This window comes from Sphaeramia orbicularis, chromosome 17 (assembly GCF_902148855.1).
Source record: "Sphaeramia orbicularis chromosome 17, fSphaOr1.1, whole genome shotgun sequence".
Taxonomy (NCBI): Eukaryota; Metazoa; Chordata; class Actinopteri; order Kurtiformes; family Apogonidae; genus Sphaeramia; species Sphaeramia orbicularis.
In genome coordinates, this window is record NC_043973.1 from 56,064,557 (window position 1) to 56,081,093 (window position 16,537).

At 47.8% G+C, this 16,537-nt stretch overlaps 1 protein-coding gene across 1 annotated transcript in view; it reads right to left on the reverse strand.

The window, feature by feature from the left end:
- Positions 1-16,537, reverse strand: part of lamc1 (laminin, gamma 1) — a 76,193-nt gene that overhangs the window by 32,707 nt on the left and 26,949 nt on the right. The window contains exon 2 of the mRNA XM_030160694.1: positions 9,253-9,557. Within this exon, the coding sequence (XP_030016554.1) occupies positions 9,253-9,557 (305 nt within the window). The remainder of the gene's footprint in view (positions 1-9,252; positions 9,558-16,537) is intronic.

Here is a 16,537-nt window from a genome sequence, read left to right on the forward strand (position 1 = left end):
ATTCAGCAGGATTCTAAAAATGCAGATGTGGGTTAAGAAACAGGAGGGTGTGGGTGACGGAGGTGTTGGAACCATCAACCTCAGTGGGTTCAGGAGCCGAGTGGAGCAAAAACCAAAGCTTCCAATCCAAGAACAGCAGCGTTTCCACGGCAACACTGAGCCATCCGTCTGTCCTGTTCATCTTTCTGTCCGTCCCTCCATTTGTCCTTCCGTCCATTCTTCTGTTCATCCATCTGTCCTTCTGTCTGTCCATCCGTCTGTCCTGGGCATCCATCTGTCCTTCTGTCTATCCTTCTATCCGTTCATCCATCTGTCCATCCTTCTGTCCATCCTTCTGTCCATCTGTCTGTCCATCCTTCTGTCCATCTGTCTGTCCTACCGTCCGTCCTTCTGTCCGTCCATCTGTCCTTCTGTCCATCCGTCTGTCCTGGGCATCCATCTGTCCTTCTGTCTATCCTTCTATCCATTCATCCATCTGTCCATCCTTCTGTCCATCTGTCCATCCTTCTGTCCATCTGTCTGTCCTACCGTCCGTCCTTCTGTCCGTCCATCTGTCCTTCTGTCCATCCATCTGTCCTGTGCATCCGTCCATCCCTTCAGCAGCTGCAGACTTTCAGGACATCCACAGGAAGCTGCTGCAGATTCTCACGGTGGTCCAAGCCTCCACAGCTGTTCTCCATCCATCATGAGCAGCTTGGTGGTGGTGGCGTCTCGGCAGATACTTCCTGTCGTTTCCGTCATCTACGTTTCAGCTCCTGATCCTCAACGTCTTCGGACCGAACACATTCCTGCTGAGGCTGAAACGTTTGCGTTGTCTCTCCCTGGTTTCGTACACGTGGTTGTTTTTACGACGAGTGTCAGAGCACAATGACAGGATGGGACTGAGCTGGACAGAAGGACAGAGGGAGGCGTCCTGGTCCTGATTAAAACCATCACAGATACAAGGAACTGAAGAAAAAGCTGATCTGAGGAGGAACGGGTCCATTTAAGGCTCAGGTGGTCAACGAGACGGGCAACACTGGCAACCAGGCAACGCTTCCTCTACAGCAATGGAAGACCAGTCCAGTCTAGTCCAGTCCAGTCTAATCCGGTCTAATCCAGTCCAGTCCACTCCAGTCTAATCTAGTTCAGTATAATCCGGTCTAATCTGGTCCAGTCTAATCCAGTCCAGTCCAGTCCAACCCAATCCAATCCAGTCTAATCCGGTCAAGTCTAATCCGGTCCAGTCTAATGTGGTCCAGTCTAATCCAGTTCAGTCTAATCTGGTCCAGTCTAATCCAGTCCAGTCCAGTCTAATCCGGTCCAGTCCAATGTGGTCCAGTCTAATCCAGTCCAGTCTAATCTGGTCCAGTCTAATGTGGTCCAGTCTAATCCAGTCCAGTCCAGTCCAGTCTAATCTGGTCCAGTCTAATCCAGTCTAATCCGGTCCAGTCCAGTCCAGTCTAATCTGTTTCCATCTAATCTGGTCCAGTCCAGTCTAATCTGGTCCAATCTAATGCAGTCCAGTCTAATCCTGTCCACCGTAATCCAGTCCAGTCTAATATAGTCTAATCCAGTCCAGTCTAATATAGTCTAATCCAGTCCAGTCTAATATAGTCTAATCCGGTCCAGTCTAATCCAGTCCAGTTTAATCCAGTCTAATCTAACGAGGATGGCCTCAGCTGTGGTTTTAAGGAGGACGGCCTGGGCTGTGGTTTTAATGTGGACGGCCTCAGCTGTGGTTTTAAGGTGGACTGTGTTAGTTGTGGACAGCCTCAGCTGTGGTTTTAAGGTGGACTGTGTTAGTTGTGGACGGCCTCGGCTGTGGTTTTAAGGTGGACGGCCTCAGCTGTGGTTTTGAGGTGGAGGGCCTGGGCTGTGGTTTTAAGGTGGACGGCCTCAGCTGTGGTTTTGAGGTGGACGGCCTCAGCTGTGGTTTTAAGGTGGACGGCCTCAGCTGTGGTTTTAAGGTGGACGGCCTCAGCTGTGGTTTTAAGGTGGACGGCCTCAGCTGTGGTTTTGAGGTGGAGGGCCTGGGCTGTGGTTTTAAGGTGGAGGGCCTGGGCTGTGGTTTTAAGGTGGACGGCCTCAGCTGTGGTTTTGAGGTGGACGGCCTCAGCTGTGGTTTTAAGGTGGACGGCCTCAGCTGTGGTTTTAAGGTGGACGGCCTCAGCTGTGGTTTTAAGGTGGACGGCCTCAGATGTGGTTTTGAGGTGGACGGCCTCAGCTGTGGTTTTAAGGTGGAGGGCCTGGGCTGTGGTTTTAAGGTGGACGGCCTCAGCTGTGGTTTTAAGGTGGAGGGTCTGGGCTGTGGTTTTAAGGTGGACGGCCTCAGCTGTGGTTTTAAGGTGGAGGGTCTGGGCTGTGGTTTTAAGGTGGATGGCCTCAGCTGTGGTTTTAAAGTGGACAGCCTGGGCTGTGGTTTTAAGGTGGACAGCCTGGGCTGTGGTTTTAAGGTGGACAGCCTGGGCTGTGGTTTTAAGGTGGACAGCCTGGGCTGTGGTTTTAAGGTGGACAGCCTGGGCTGTGGTCATTTCCTGTCAGCCCAGTGGTGACAGACGCAGGCGTGTCGGCAGCCGTCTGACGCCTCCATTTGACGCCTCCGCCTCCTAAAACAGTCCCAGCTTCATATAAATAGCTTCATACCAACGAGTCAAATAAGGAAACGTGGATGTGAGCTGCGCGTCTAAATCTGTTCATTTACACACAGGGACGGCGTCAGCAGGGAGGATGAGCAGAGGAACGGACGCTTTATTAAAGCAGCTTCATTAAGTCCAACGACCACAGACCACAGAGTCAGTGGTTTCATCTTCAGGAATGTCAAACAGATGGAATGCGTCCATGTGTGAGGCTGAAAGGCCACATTCTCCTGAGTAAAGGACTCATCAGTGAACTGACAGTGGAAGGAGGACTGTTCTTAGATTAGATCCACGCTTCAGCGGGTCACTGTTGCTAACCTGGAAACTGAGCTGAGTTTATTTAAAACTCCAGTCCTACTGATCTGGAGCCTTACAGAACAAAACCAACTTTAGACGGAGACAAGAACCTGATCCAGTTTAAAGATAAACAGAACAGACACTATTTCCTGAACCCCGTTAGTCATGCATCTATAGTTTGTTATGGACTACAGCTCCCACAATCCCCTAGGGATGACCATGACTAACACGACGGTTTCCCCTCATAATTCCAGACCTGTCTCCGTCGGTCAGTGGACTAATATATACGATGATGTTCTTCCGTAAACTGGAGCTGATAATCAACTCGTATTATTGTTGGTTCTAATAAAAAACAGTTTTGATCCCAGGGCCATAACTACACTGAACTCTGCTGGACGTTAATTAATTGTGTGGAATGCTGAATGTTGTCCAGAGTATATGATGATGTTTGATGTGCCTTTTATACTTCTAATAACACTTTTTTTATACTGCTGGGGTTTTTTTTATACATACTTATGCTGTCAGGGTTTTTCCTTTTATATTTTAGTTTTTTATACTCTTTTATATACATTATATATACATACTTTTTTATGGCACCTAGGACAATGGCACTTTTTTCATTTCATTGTACCTGTACAATGACAATAAAGACATTCTATTCTATTCTATTCTATTCTATTCTGTTCTATTCTATTCTATTCTATTCACATTCGAGCGTGCACATACATGTTATAGAGCAGAACTAACACTATTACTGAAGGACTGGACTGACCAGGACTGTGTTAGGGTCCAAATTCAAACAGTTCAATGAAACAATGGACACTAATAAGAAAATACATACAGACACAGATGATTGTGTCAAATAATCAGTACCATCACATATTACTGTGCTATGATGATTATGTAACACTTCCATGGTTTCATTTCAATTAAATCAATAAAAACCACAAAATTAGAAAAAACACAGATTCACTCCGAGGCAGTGGGTTAAAGTTTTACTGTGGGAGGAAACCTGAATATGGACATTTCTGTTCATTTAACACCATGAAAGACAGATAATCCAGCTGTTAACATCAGACGTATGGACCCAGGTGTGGGCTCTGTTCACACTAAACTGGAAACAGGAACCACTGGCCCTGTTTCCACCGATCCTTTGATCAACATCTGATTATTATTGATCATGTAAACAGGCTGATCCGATAACAGCAGTAATCAGATCAGATTCAATCAGATTAGCACCCCTGGATCTGTCCCAGTCCTCCTGTGTCTTCATGCATGTAAATGGGTTCATCTGACTGACTTGGTTCTGTTACATCTGAGCATGTGCAAAAACTATTGAATCACAGAAAACAGAAGAACGTAGACGACAAGAACAGGAAGTTGGATTCTACGTCACTACACTCAAATAAAACCAACAACTGAATAAAATAAGGAACAAAATTAGCAAAACTAAACATAAACTGAATAAAGTATAGAAAAAAATTAACCCGTCTGATCCGGACCCGTCTGATCCGGACCCATCTGATCTGGACCTATGTGATCCAGACCCGGTGGTTCTGTGAGACCAGAGCCGTGCTTAAACCTCAGAGTCAATAACAGAGACAAACAGCGTCCAGCTGCAGCTCAGCTGAGCCAAACACTCGCCGCCACGGTGGGAAATCCGGGGGCGTTGCCTAGCAACATGTCGCAACACTTGGCACACGTCAAACCCAAAACCTGCCGGAGAATGGCCTGATGGGAAAAGAAGAGGAGAGCTACCACTGACTCCAAACAAGTTCCTGAAGCTCAAGGACATGAGTCACTGAGTAGAACAGCAGAGTCCAACTGTGAGTGGGACGGAACCAGGACAAGAACCAGGACAAGAACCAGGACAAGAACCAGGACGGAACCAGGACAAGAACCAGGACAAGAACCAGGACAAGAACCAGGACGGAACCAGGACAAGAACCAGGACAAGAACCAGGACAAGAACCAGGACGGAACCAGGACGGAACCAGGACAAGAACCAGGACAAGAACCAGGACGGAACCAGGACAGAACCAGGACAAGAACCAGGACGGAACCAGGACAAGAACCAGGACGGAACCAGGACAGAACCAGGACAAGAACCAGGACGGAACCAGGACAAGAACCAGGACGGAACCAGGACAAGAACCAGGACAAGAATCAGGACAAGAACCAGGACAAGAACCAGGACGGAACCAGGACAAGAACCAGGACAGAACCAGGACAAGAACCAGGACGGAACCAGGACAAGAACCAGGACAAGAATCAGGACAAGAACCAGGACAGAACAAGAACCAGGACAGAACCAGGACAAGAACCAGGACGGAACCAGGACAAGAACCAGGACAAGAACCAGGACAAAACCAGAACAAGAACCAGGACAGAACTAGGACAAGAACCAGGACAAGAACCAGGACAAGAACCAGAACAAGAACCAGGACGGAACCAGGACAAGAACCAGGACAAGAATCAGGACAAGAACCAGGACAGAACCAGAACAAGAACCAGGACAGAACCAGGACAAGAACCAGGACAAGAACCAAGACAGAACCAGGACAAGAACCAGGACAGAACCAGAACAAGAACCAGGACAGAACCAGGACAAGAACCAGGACAAGAATCAGGACAAGAACCAGGACAGAACCAGAACAAGAACCAGGACGGAACCAGGACAAGAATCAGGACAAGAACCAGGACAGAACCAGAACAAGAACCAGGACAGAACCAGGACAAGAACCAAGACAGAACCAGGACAAGAACCAGGACAGAACCAGAACAAGAACCAGGACGGAACCAGGACAAGAACCAGGACAAGAATCAGGACAAGAACCAGGACAAGAATCAGGACAAGAACCAGGACGGAACCAGAACAAGAACCAGGACAGAACCAGGACAAGAACCAGGACAAGAACCAGGACAGAACCAGAACAAGAACCAGGACAGAACCAGGACAAGAACCAGAACAAGAACCAGGACAGAACCAGAACAAGAACCAGGACAGAACCAGGACAAGAACCAGGACAAGAATCAGGACAAGAACCAGGACAGAACCAGAACAAGAACCAGGACAAGAATCAGGACAAGAACCAGGACGGAACCAGAACAAGAACCAGGACAGAACCAGGACAAAAACCAGGACAAGAACCAAGACAGAACCAGGACAAGAACCAGGACAGAACCAGAACAAGAACCAGGACGGAACCAGGACAAGAACCAGGACAAGAATCAGGACAAGAACCAGGACAGAACCAGAACAAGAACCAGGACAGAACCAGGACAAGAACCAGGACAGAACCAGAACAAGAACCAGGACAGAACCAGGACAAGAACCAGGACAAGAATCAGGACAAGAACCAGGACAGAACCAGAACAAGAACCAGGACGGAACCAGGACAAGAACCAGGACAAGAATCAGGACAAGAACCAGGACGGAACCAGAACAAGAACCAGGACAGAACCAGGACAAGAATCAGGACAAGAACCAGGACAGAACCAGAACAAGAACCAGGACGGAACCAGGACAAGAACCAGGACAAGAACCAGGACAGAACCAGAACAAGAACCAGGACAGAACCAGGACAAGAACCAGAACAAGAACCAGGACAGAACCAGAACAAGAACCAGGACAGAACCAGGACAAGAACCAGGACAAGAATCAGGACAAGAACCAGGACAGAACCAGAACAAGAACCAGGACAAGAATCAGGACAAGAACCAGGACGGAACCAGAACAAGAACCAGGACAGAACCAGGACAAAAACCAGGACAAGAACCAAGACAGAACCAGGACAAGAACCAGGACAGAACCAGAACAAGAACCAGGACGGAACCAGGACAAGAACCAGGACAAGAATCAGGACAAGAACCAGGACAGAACCAGAACAAGAACCAGGACAGAACCAGGACAAGAACCAGGACAAGAACCAAGACAGAACCAGAACAAGAACCAGGATGGAACCAGGACAAGAACCTGGACAGAACCAGAACAAGAACCAGGATGGAACCAGGACAAGAATCAGGACAAGAACCAGGACAGAACCAGAACAAGAACCAGGACGGAACCAGGACAAGAACCAGGACAAGAAACAGGACAAGAACCAGGACGGAACCAGAACAAGAACCAGGATGGAACCAGGACAAGAACCAGGACAGAACCAGAACAAGGACCAGGACAAGAACCAAGACAGAACCAGAACAAGAACCAGGACGGAACCAGGACAAGAATCAGGACAAGAACCAGGACAAGAACCAGGACAGAATCAGAACAAGAACTAGGACGGAACCAGGACAAGAACCAGGACAGAACCAGAACAAGAACCAGGATGGAACCAGGACAAGAACCAGGACAGAACCAGAACAAGGACCAGGACAGAACCAGGACAAGAACCAGAGCAGAACCAGGACAGAACCAGGATGGACTCGGGCAGAACCAGGACAAGAATCAGGACAGAACCAGGATGGAACCAGGACAGAACCAGGACAAATCCAGGGTTAGAACCAGGACAGAACCAGGATGGACCCAGGGAAGAACCAGGATGGAACCAGGATGGAACCAGAAAAGAACCAGGACAGACAGAATCCAAACCTCTGTGGATCTACCAGAACCCACCGGTCCAGTCTGTCAGGACGCAGCTGCAGGGCATCATGGGAAATGAATTTCAGTAACAGACAGCAAACATGTCTGTCCTCTGGACCCGTGTCCAGGACCCGGGTCATGAACGTCTGTCCTCTGGACTTCACTGGGCTTGGGTCAAAGCTGGTCCAGTCTGACCTATCTTAATTATCTCGATGGGTTCTACACCCAGTGTTTATCCAGCTCTTCCTGAACTTAAAGCTGCTCCTTTACTTCCTGTCGATCCTTATTGGACACTGGTTCGTCCACATGTGTCTGTCCAAAGCAAGGACACCTGGACCAACCAGTGTCCAAAAATGAAAGACAGGATGTAAAGGAGCTGCTTTAAGTTCAGGAGGACGTGGGGCTGAGGAGCCAGTCAGAACCAGCTGTGACCCGGTTTGGGTCTCAACGGCGTTCCTCTGTCAGAACCACAAATGCACACCTACAGATGACACCGTGGATCAGAACCGGTTCTTATAGAGAACTGGTCCCAGTAGTTCAGTTACGTGGACTCATTTGTCTGTTTAACGATTCCACTGATCGGTTCAACGTGTTCTGGTTTGGCTGATGTCAGTGGGACTTTATCTGGTTAAATAAACGTTAAAACAGAACAAAAACAGGGTCAGTGTCGGTGTCAGTGTCAGTGTCGGTGTCAGTGTTGGTGTCAGTGTCGGTGTCAGTGTCAGTGTCGGTGTCAGTGTTGGTGTCAGTGTCGGTGTCAGTGTCGGTGTCAGTGTTGGTGTCGAAGTCAGTGTTGGTGTCAGTGTTGGTGTTGGTGTCGGTGTCAGTGTTGGTGTCAGTGTTGGTGTCGGTGTCAGTGTTGGTGTCGAAGTCAGTGTTGGTGTCAGTGTCGGTGTCAGTGTTGGTGTCAGTGTTGGTGTCGAAGTCAGTGTTGGTGTTAGTGTCATTGTCAGTGTTGGTGTCGATGTCAGTGTTGGTGTTAGTGTCAGTGTTGGTGTCGGTGTCAGTGTCGGTGTTAGTGTCGGTGTTGGTGTCGGTGTCAGTGTAGGTGTCAGTGTCGGTGTCAGTGTTGGTGTCGGTGTCAGTGTTGGTGTCGAAGTCAGTGCTGGTGTTAGTGTCATTGTCAGTGTTGGTGTCAGTGTCAGTGTCGGTGTCGATGTCAGTGTTGGTGTTAGTGTCAGTGTTGGTGTCAGTGTCATTGTTGGTGTCAGTGTCAGTGTCTGTGTCGAAGTCAGTGTTGGTGTCGAAGTCAGTGTTGGTGTTAGTGTCATTGTTGGTGTCAGTGTCGGTGTCAGTGTCGGTGTCGATGTCAGTGTCGGTGTAGGTGTCAGTGTAGGTGTCGGTGTCGGTGTAGGTGTCGGTGTAGGTGACGTGTCAGTGTCGGTGTTAGTGTAGGTGTCAGTGTTGGTGTTAGTGTAGGTGTCAGTGTTGGTGTCCGTGTTAGTGTAGGTGTCAGTGTTGGTGTCAGTGTTAGTGTAGGTGTCAGTGTTGGTGTTAGTGTAGGTGTCAGTGTTGGTGTCGGTGTCAGTGTAGGTGTCAGTGTTGGTGTTAGTGTAGGTGTCAGTGTTGGTGTCGGTGTCAGTGTTGGTGTTAGTGTAGGTGTCAGTGTTGGTGTCGGTGTCAGTGTAGGTGTCAGTGTTGGTGTTAGTGTAGGTGTCAGTGTTGGTGTCGGTGTCAGTGTTGGTGTTAGTGTAGGTGTCAGTGTTGGTGTCGGTGTCAGTGTCAGTGTTGGTGTCAGTGTCGGTGTCATCTCACCTGCAGGACGGGGCTGTGGTCGAAGTTGTAGGCGCTGGGCCGTCCCTCCAGCGTGGAAAAGGCCACGTTGCCACCGGTGAGCGGTGAGATGTCGCTGAAGTCGTCGGTGCAGAGCGCCTGCTGCTCGTCCTCGCCGGTGCGGATGAAGCCGCGGTTGGCTTTCTGGTACGTCTTCTCGCAGGAGCCGCTGTAGTACTGGTATGGAACCCAGGGGGCGCCCTCGCTGCTGCGCTTGTAGATGGCGAAGCTCTCCGGTCGACTGGTGTGGAACTTCAGACGCACGTAGGTGATGTCGAAGGATTTTCCTACACGGGACAGGAGGGGGCGGGGTTAATGAGGTCATGTGACGATGACAGTCATGACATCACAAACACACACACACACACAGCCAAACAGGTCATGTGATCATCAGGGAAACCCTCAGCAGAAGAAAACCTGCATTTATTCCAGGTCAAAGGTCTGTAAGGTTCTGCAGGTTCAGACCAACAGAACCAGGACTGTTCTTCAGGTTGGACTTTAACCAGTCGATGCGCCTTTAAGATCTGTCTCAGCACGTCTGGACTCCCTCCGGTGGGGGAGGGGGGGAGGGGTGGGGGGGCAAGAATGTGCTCTGTAGACAGTGTGTGTGTGTGTGTGGGGGGGGGGGGGGGCAGTGGGAGGGGTCTGTGTGTCGACAGTAGATAAAGGTGAAGCAGCTGAAGAGAAAAGACTGAGTTTTATTACAGGAAACAAGTGTGTGTCTGTGTGTCTGTTGTCCATCTGTGGTTGTGCATCTGTGGTTGTGTGTCTGTTGTGCATCTGTGGTTGTGTGTCTGTTGTGCATCTGTGGTTGTGTGTCTGTTGTGCGTCTGTGGTTGTGTGTCTGTTGTCCATCTGTGGTTGTGCATCTGTGGTTGTGTGTCTGTTGTGCGTCTGTGGTTGTGTGTCTGTTGTCCATCTGTGGTTGTGCATCTGTGGTTGTGTGTCTGTTGTGCATCTGTGGTTGTGTGTCTGTTGTGCATCTGTGGTTGTGTGTCTGTTGTGCATCTGTGGTTGTGTGTCTGTTGTGCATCTGTGGTTGTGTGTCTGCTGTGTCACGTCGTCATCCATCGGGACCTGCGCTGTGTTCGAGGCCCATGGGAAAACAGGAACAGTCCAGTTAGTATCTTAGTTTCAAAGGGGTTTCCGCCCACTCCGTCGTATTTCCCAGCAGCCCCTGTGCTCACAGCGGGCGCTTCCACTGAGCTTTTTGTTTGTAACAGGAGCTTTTGTTGGTGTGAGGATGTGGAGGCGTCACATCAGACACCAGACGCCGAGGACATCGAACCCCACATTCACACCGAGTCCCATCAGTAAAAACAGAACCCGTGTCCCTGTCCGTCAGCGTCTGTTCTATGTGGATCAGAACCAGCTGAATGTGTTCTATGTCAGGTTCTGTTCTGTGTTCCAGTCCTGGTTCTGTTCTGTGTTCCAGTCCTGTGGTCTGGATGCAGATCAATCTAACTATAGAAGTGGGCGGGACTTTCACTGGAGGAGAACTGAACTCATCCAATCACAGTCCAGATTTGACTTCTATCAGAACTAGACTGATATCTGGAACCACTGACATGTTCTAAACCATCAACAGATGGACCAGTAGAAGGAAAGGAACAGGTACAATATTTAAAACATTCATCAAAAATTTTAAAATCTGAGTTTCTCGAAACTGTGAATAAACTTTGTTGACACTGTCCCAAAGAAAAAACAGATAAAATATGAAATGAATCGGAGCCGTAGTTTAGTCAGATGTTGGAAGGCGACGCCTTAGACGCCACAGAAATAAACCGACACCTGTCCGCGTGTTTCCTCCTGTTTCATAACCATCACCTTTAACATCAACACAAACCAGGACCTGTCCAGCGCTGCTGCTAACGTCGGACCAGAACATAAATAGAACCGCCTCCGTTTGTCCTGATGAACTCTGTTTGGATTGAACAGTTCTACAGGGTTCCGTCCTCTCTGATTTTCCTGAAGGTTTTTTGATCGTATTATCTATTAAGTCTGTGGTCATGTGACCAAACCGTCCTGATCCAGTCCCTCTATATACCGGTTTACAGTCAATAATCCAGGCTGTGTTGTGTCACCACCAGGCGGCGCTGTAGTCTACGACACACATGACTAATACCAACAGTAGAAGAAGCTCAGTGTTCTGTTTTCAGTCTCATGTTTTAACGTAAACAGCTGATCAGTCACATGTTGAACAAGTCAGACTTTATCCTACAAAAGGTTGTTTTTTTTTTTCATTTTTACTCTTAAAACAGAAAAAACACCTTAATGCAAATTTCAGGTTTGGTCCAGTTTTGTTATTTCGTTAAATATGTTCAAAGTTTAGGTGGAATGGTCTTGGTCTTCATGTGGGTTCTTCTGTGAACCTGGTCCTAAAGCAGAACAGACGGGCTAAACATTCAGACCAGCTGGACACCAATGTTAGACAGCAACTTTGGGTCAATTTGACAAATTAATATTTACTGAGATAAAACAGAAACAGTTTTTCAGATGATGAACTCCTCCGTCTGTTTCTGTCAGGTTTTTGTTCTAATACCCAAACTAATGCCGCCTTTCCGCTGTTTTTTAATATCTTTGTATTCTGTCAGAGGTGCATTTTGGGAATTGAAGTAAATATTCTAGGCAGAGTGTTTGACAAAAATGACCACTGTTGTAAAATCACTGGTGATTTATTAGTGTTTAAATGTTCAGGTTCCACATGTAACCCCAATGGACACAACAGGTTCCACATGTAACACCAGTGGACACGACAGGTTCCACGTGTAACACCAGTGGACACGATGGGTTCAGGGTGCAACACCGGTGGACACGACGGGTTCCACATGTAACACCAGTGGACACGACAGGTTCCACATGTAACACCATGGACACAACAGGTTCCACATGTAACACCGGTGGACACGACGGGTTCCACATGTAACACCAGTGGACACGACGGGTTCCACATGTAACACCGGTGGACACGACGAGTTCCACATGTAACACCAGTGGACATGACGGGTTCCGCATGTAACAACAGTGGACACGACGGGTTCCACACCAGACCTGGAATGAGACTGAGATTGCTGAAAAACCCACATGTGTGGATTAGAAAAACCACTAGGATCAACACATTGAACACAGTGTCTTTATTTAGTCTACAGAAGACCATTTACACATGTTTTCACATCTAATGCGCTGACGCCTGGGGAGATTTAATGCCCATATTTCGGTCCTATTTTTGGACCCAGTATTTGATTATAAATTCATTAATTATGGGATGGCTCATTTATCTGAGGTCATCATTAGGTCCATCCTGGGGGGGAAATATGTCTATATTTACCTTTTATTATTGGGTCTGAAAAGATGGAAAAGTGACAGAAACTAAAATAAACCCAGTTTGATGGACAGACCCATCTTCATCTTCGTCTTCTCAGGTGTCATTCTGTCATCTATCGTCCTGTTGTTGACACAGTTTGTACATTCCGGAAACATTTCAACACGGACTTAAACTAACCAACTGAACTTTGAGTTGAAACTGAGTCTTCTCTCAGGTACAGGTCCAGGTCTGGAACTGGTCCTTTCCAGAATCTGGACCCCTGCTCATTTAAAACAAGCATAGACGTGGTCAATTAGCAGGTGCTGCTTTAAGTGGAGCTAAGCGGTCCATTGTGGATCGCTGACCCCAGACCTGCTCCTCAGGAGGCCCCAGATCAGGTCTGGACATGAAAAGACAATCCTGAGGAGGTGGGGGGGGGGCACGTCAGAATGAATCCTCTGGAATGTGTTTCCGTTGAGCGGACAGATGGACGGACGGACGAGCAGACTGTTCATGTCAAAGAGAGAGCTGGGAGGAGCAGGGGGTGATGGGAGTTTTTTCCTGCCCAGATATGGAGAAGGAATCTGAAGAGAAACTGAATGACCGGACACAAACGGCTCTGAGGGAGGAGCGGGTTCAACGCTGACCAAGTGCCTTTTAGCAACACACCTTTGACCCCTGACCCTCCCAGAAGTCAGGGGTCACTCAGCCGCTCGTCCAATGAGAAATAAATGAGAACAGTTTGGAAATCAGTCAAGTTTCTGAGGTTTGAGAAGTTTTTCTGAAACAGAAACTATAATGATGTGTTTTGTAGAAGATCTGATGACATGAAAACGCTTTCATGACAGGAAGCGTCTGCCGCCTTCTGTCGTTCTTACATTTGACGCTGCTGTTGAAAAAGGCAGAGGTGAGGTTCCTGAACACTGCATCATCTGTGAAGCTGCCGTCTGTCGTCATTGCGTCCACACGGTTCCAGGCGTGTTCAGACGTGTCCACAGACAAACATTTAACCACAGAAGAAGAGAAGGAAAGTGGGTGGAGTGGAGGAAAACCACAGAGTGGACGGAGACGACGTCGGTGTTAGACTGTGAGAGCAGAGAGCCAGTGAAAACACGCCTCGGATTCGATGGACGAGTCCTTACGCTGTGATAATCCTGCTGTCGGAGCCATGGCTGACGCTCAGAGGAACAGCTGTTTGTCTTCACAGAGCGATGAGATGAAACCAGGAGGACAGGCGGATGGACAGATGGGGGGAGGGGGGGGGCATAATGAGCTGTGCTGTCCTTCAGGATGTTCAGCAGAAAAACAGATTAATCACTGGCATATGCCAGGCTGCAAAAATCATATAATATGTAATGCAATTTTTATGTAGTATTTTGAAAAAAATCATATTTTGTGTTTTTTGCATCAAAAAATGTAGTGACACCATGATCAAAAGAGATCATTTAAAGGGTTAAAAAAATGTAAAATGAATGACTATTTGATATGTATGATTAGGGCTGACCTTGATTTACAAAAATAAAATCAAGTTAGAGCAGAAAAATAAATCAATATATAATTAATAGTTTGATTTATAAGTGCGCATTTTACGCACACTTGGTGACAGATGCTAGTATTTTTGAACATTTGACCTAGCACCAAAAGTAATAATGCAAATTAACCAAAATTGGAGTTAATCATTGACATATGCCAGGCTGCAAAAATCAAATAATATGTGATCCACTTTTTATGTAGTATATTGAAAAAAATTAATTTTTTGTGTTTTTTGCATCCAAAAAAATGGTTTGTTTACATTACAAACACTGCATTTAAAGGATTAAAAATTGTGACAATTATTGAGTATTTGGTATTTTTATTTACGGCTCAAGTTGATGAAATAGAAAAAAGTGTAAAAGAATTAAAAACAAACTGCATGAAAATTTTTTTGACATTATTCCACAAGTGTGCCAAAATGGCACACTTGGTGCTTATTAAGGGCCTTGCTGGACAGGAAACTGGAGGGTTAAAGAAGCAGCAGCTCAGAGGAAACAGAGTCTGAATAACAAATCTAATCATTATTAAAATATCATTTCTCTGTTAAAAGTAAAAACTTTGAGCTGAAACAAACGAACATCAAACCTTTTGAAAAAACTGTTCAAAAAATATGGAAGAAGCAGTGACGTGGGTTTAAGACTGACATGAAGAGTCTGATCATAAAGAGGAAAAGGAATGACTGAAGTTTGTGAGTCATGCAGAGGCCTGGGTTTCAGATTATTTTAAGTGGTCCTAGAGGGAGGGGCCTGGGTTTGCAGATGGGGGGGTGGGGGGTCCTGGTCTGGGTCCGGGGGGGTGAAGCGCCAATTAAATTTCCTCCCATGAGCTCATCGCATTCTTCCGCAGAGCGCTGAACAACGGGTGCTTTGACTTGTGAAAGCGTGGGCCTGAGGGGCCTTGAACGCATCGTGTCTCCATCTGCACGACAACACACAGAGGTCAGAGGTCACCCTGAGCTCCTCCCACTCCGTGTCCGTGGACTTCAGGTTTTACAGTTAATGTGAGCCTCAGATTAACGTCAGTACACATCAAACCTGCCGCGCGCTCCGACTCTGTTGTGGGAGGAGCTTCAGAGGGTGAGCACAGGCCGAAAACATCCGTCCGACCAGCTGACGCGGAGACCCCACTGAGCACGCTCCGCTCACAGCAGGTGCTGGGGTCAGAGGTCAACAGGCAGAAGCCTCGCGCCGATAAAAACACTGAGCAAACGGAGGATTTTTCTGCGGCGGAGGGTGAAGGCGGAGGCAGGAATGAGAGGAATGAGGAGTTGACCTCCGCAGCATCCACTGAGGACTGCGCAGAGGTCAAAGGTCAGGGGCGGGACACGTGACCGTCTGAGATCACCTGTAGGTGTGACGGACGCCATGGAAGTACGACGCTCTGGGGTTCAATTCCGGTTCTGTTAAAACCTGTGGGTTATAGAACAGATGGACCTCCATGTGATCCAGAGAAGAACCTCTGCAGAACGAGGCGTTCACTGTCCACACGACAAAAGGGCCGTTTCACAAGGTTCAGAACAGAGTGGGTTCATTCAGACGGATCCACTTCTGATGGATGGAGCCCTGATGGATCCAGCTGTGATGAAGACCTGCAGCCTCTGGACCAGGCTGTTGAGGTCCACATTTATGAGTCACATTGGCAGTGATTCCACTCGTTCTTGATGTGGAACCTGAAAATGTGACAGAACGCACTAAAGATGACGTTCATACAAACCATGTCGGGAAGAAAAAACAGTCCCAGGGTCCCTGTCCGTCAGTGTCTGTTCTACATGGAATCAGAGCCAGCTGAATGTGTTCTATGTCAGGTTCTGTTCTATGCTCCAGTCCTGGTTCTGTTCTATGCTCCAGTCCTGGTTCTGTTCTATGTTCCAGTCCTGGTTCTGTTCTATGCTCCAGTCCTGGTTCTGTTCTATGTTCCAGTCCTGGTTCTGTTCTATGTTCCAGTCCTGGTTCTGTTCTATGTTCCAGTCCTGGTTCTGTTCTATGCTCCAGTCCTGGTTCTGTTCTATGTTCCAGTCCTGGTTCTGTTCTATGCTCCAGTCCTGGTTCTGTTCTATGTTCCAGTCCTGGTTCTGTTCTATGTTCCAGTCCTGGTTCTGTTCTATGCTCCAGTCCTGGTTCTGTTCTATGTTCCAGTCCTGGTTCTGTTCTATGTTCCAGTCCTGGTTCTGTTCTATGCTCCAGTCCTGGTTCTGTTCTATGTTCCAGTCCTGGTTCTGTTCTATGTTCCAGTCCTGGTTCTGTTCTATGTTCCAGTCCTGGTTCTGTTCTATGCTCCAGTCCTGGTTCTGTTCTATGTTCCAGTCCTGGTTCTGTTCTATGTTCCAGTCCTGGTTCTGTTCTATGCTCCAGTCCTGGTTCTGTTCTATGTTCCAGTCCTGGTTCTGTTCTATGTTCCAGTCCTGGTTCTGTTCTATGCTCCAGTCCTGGT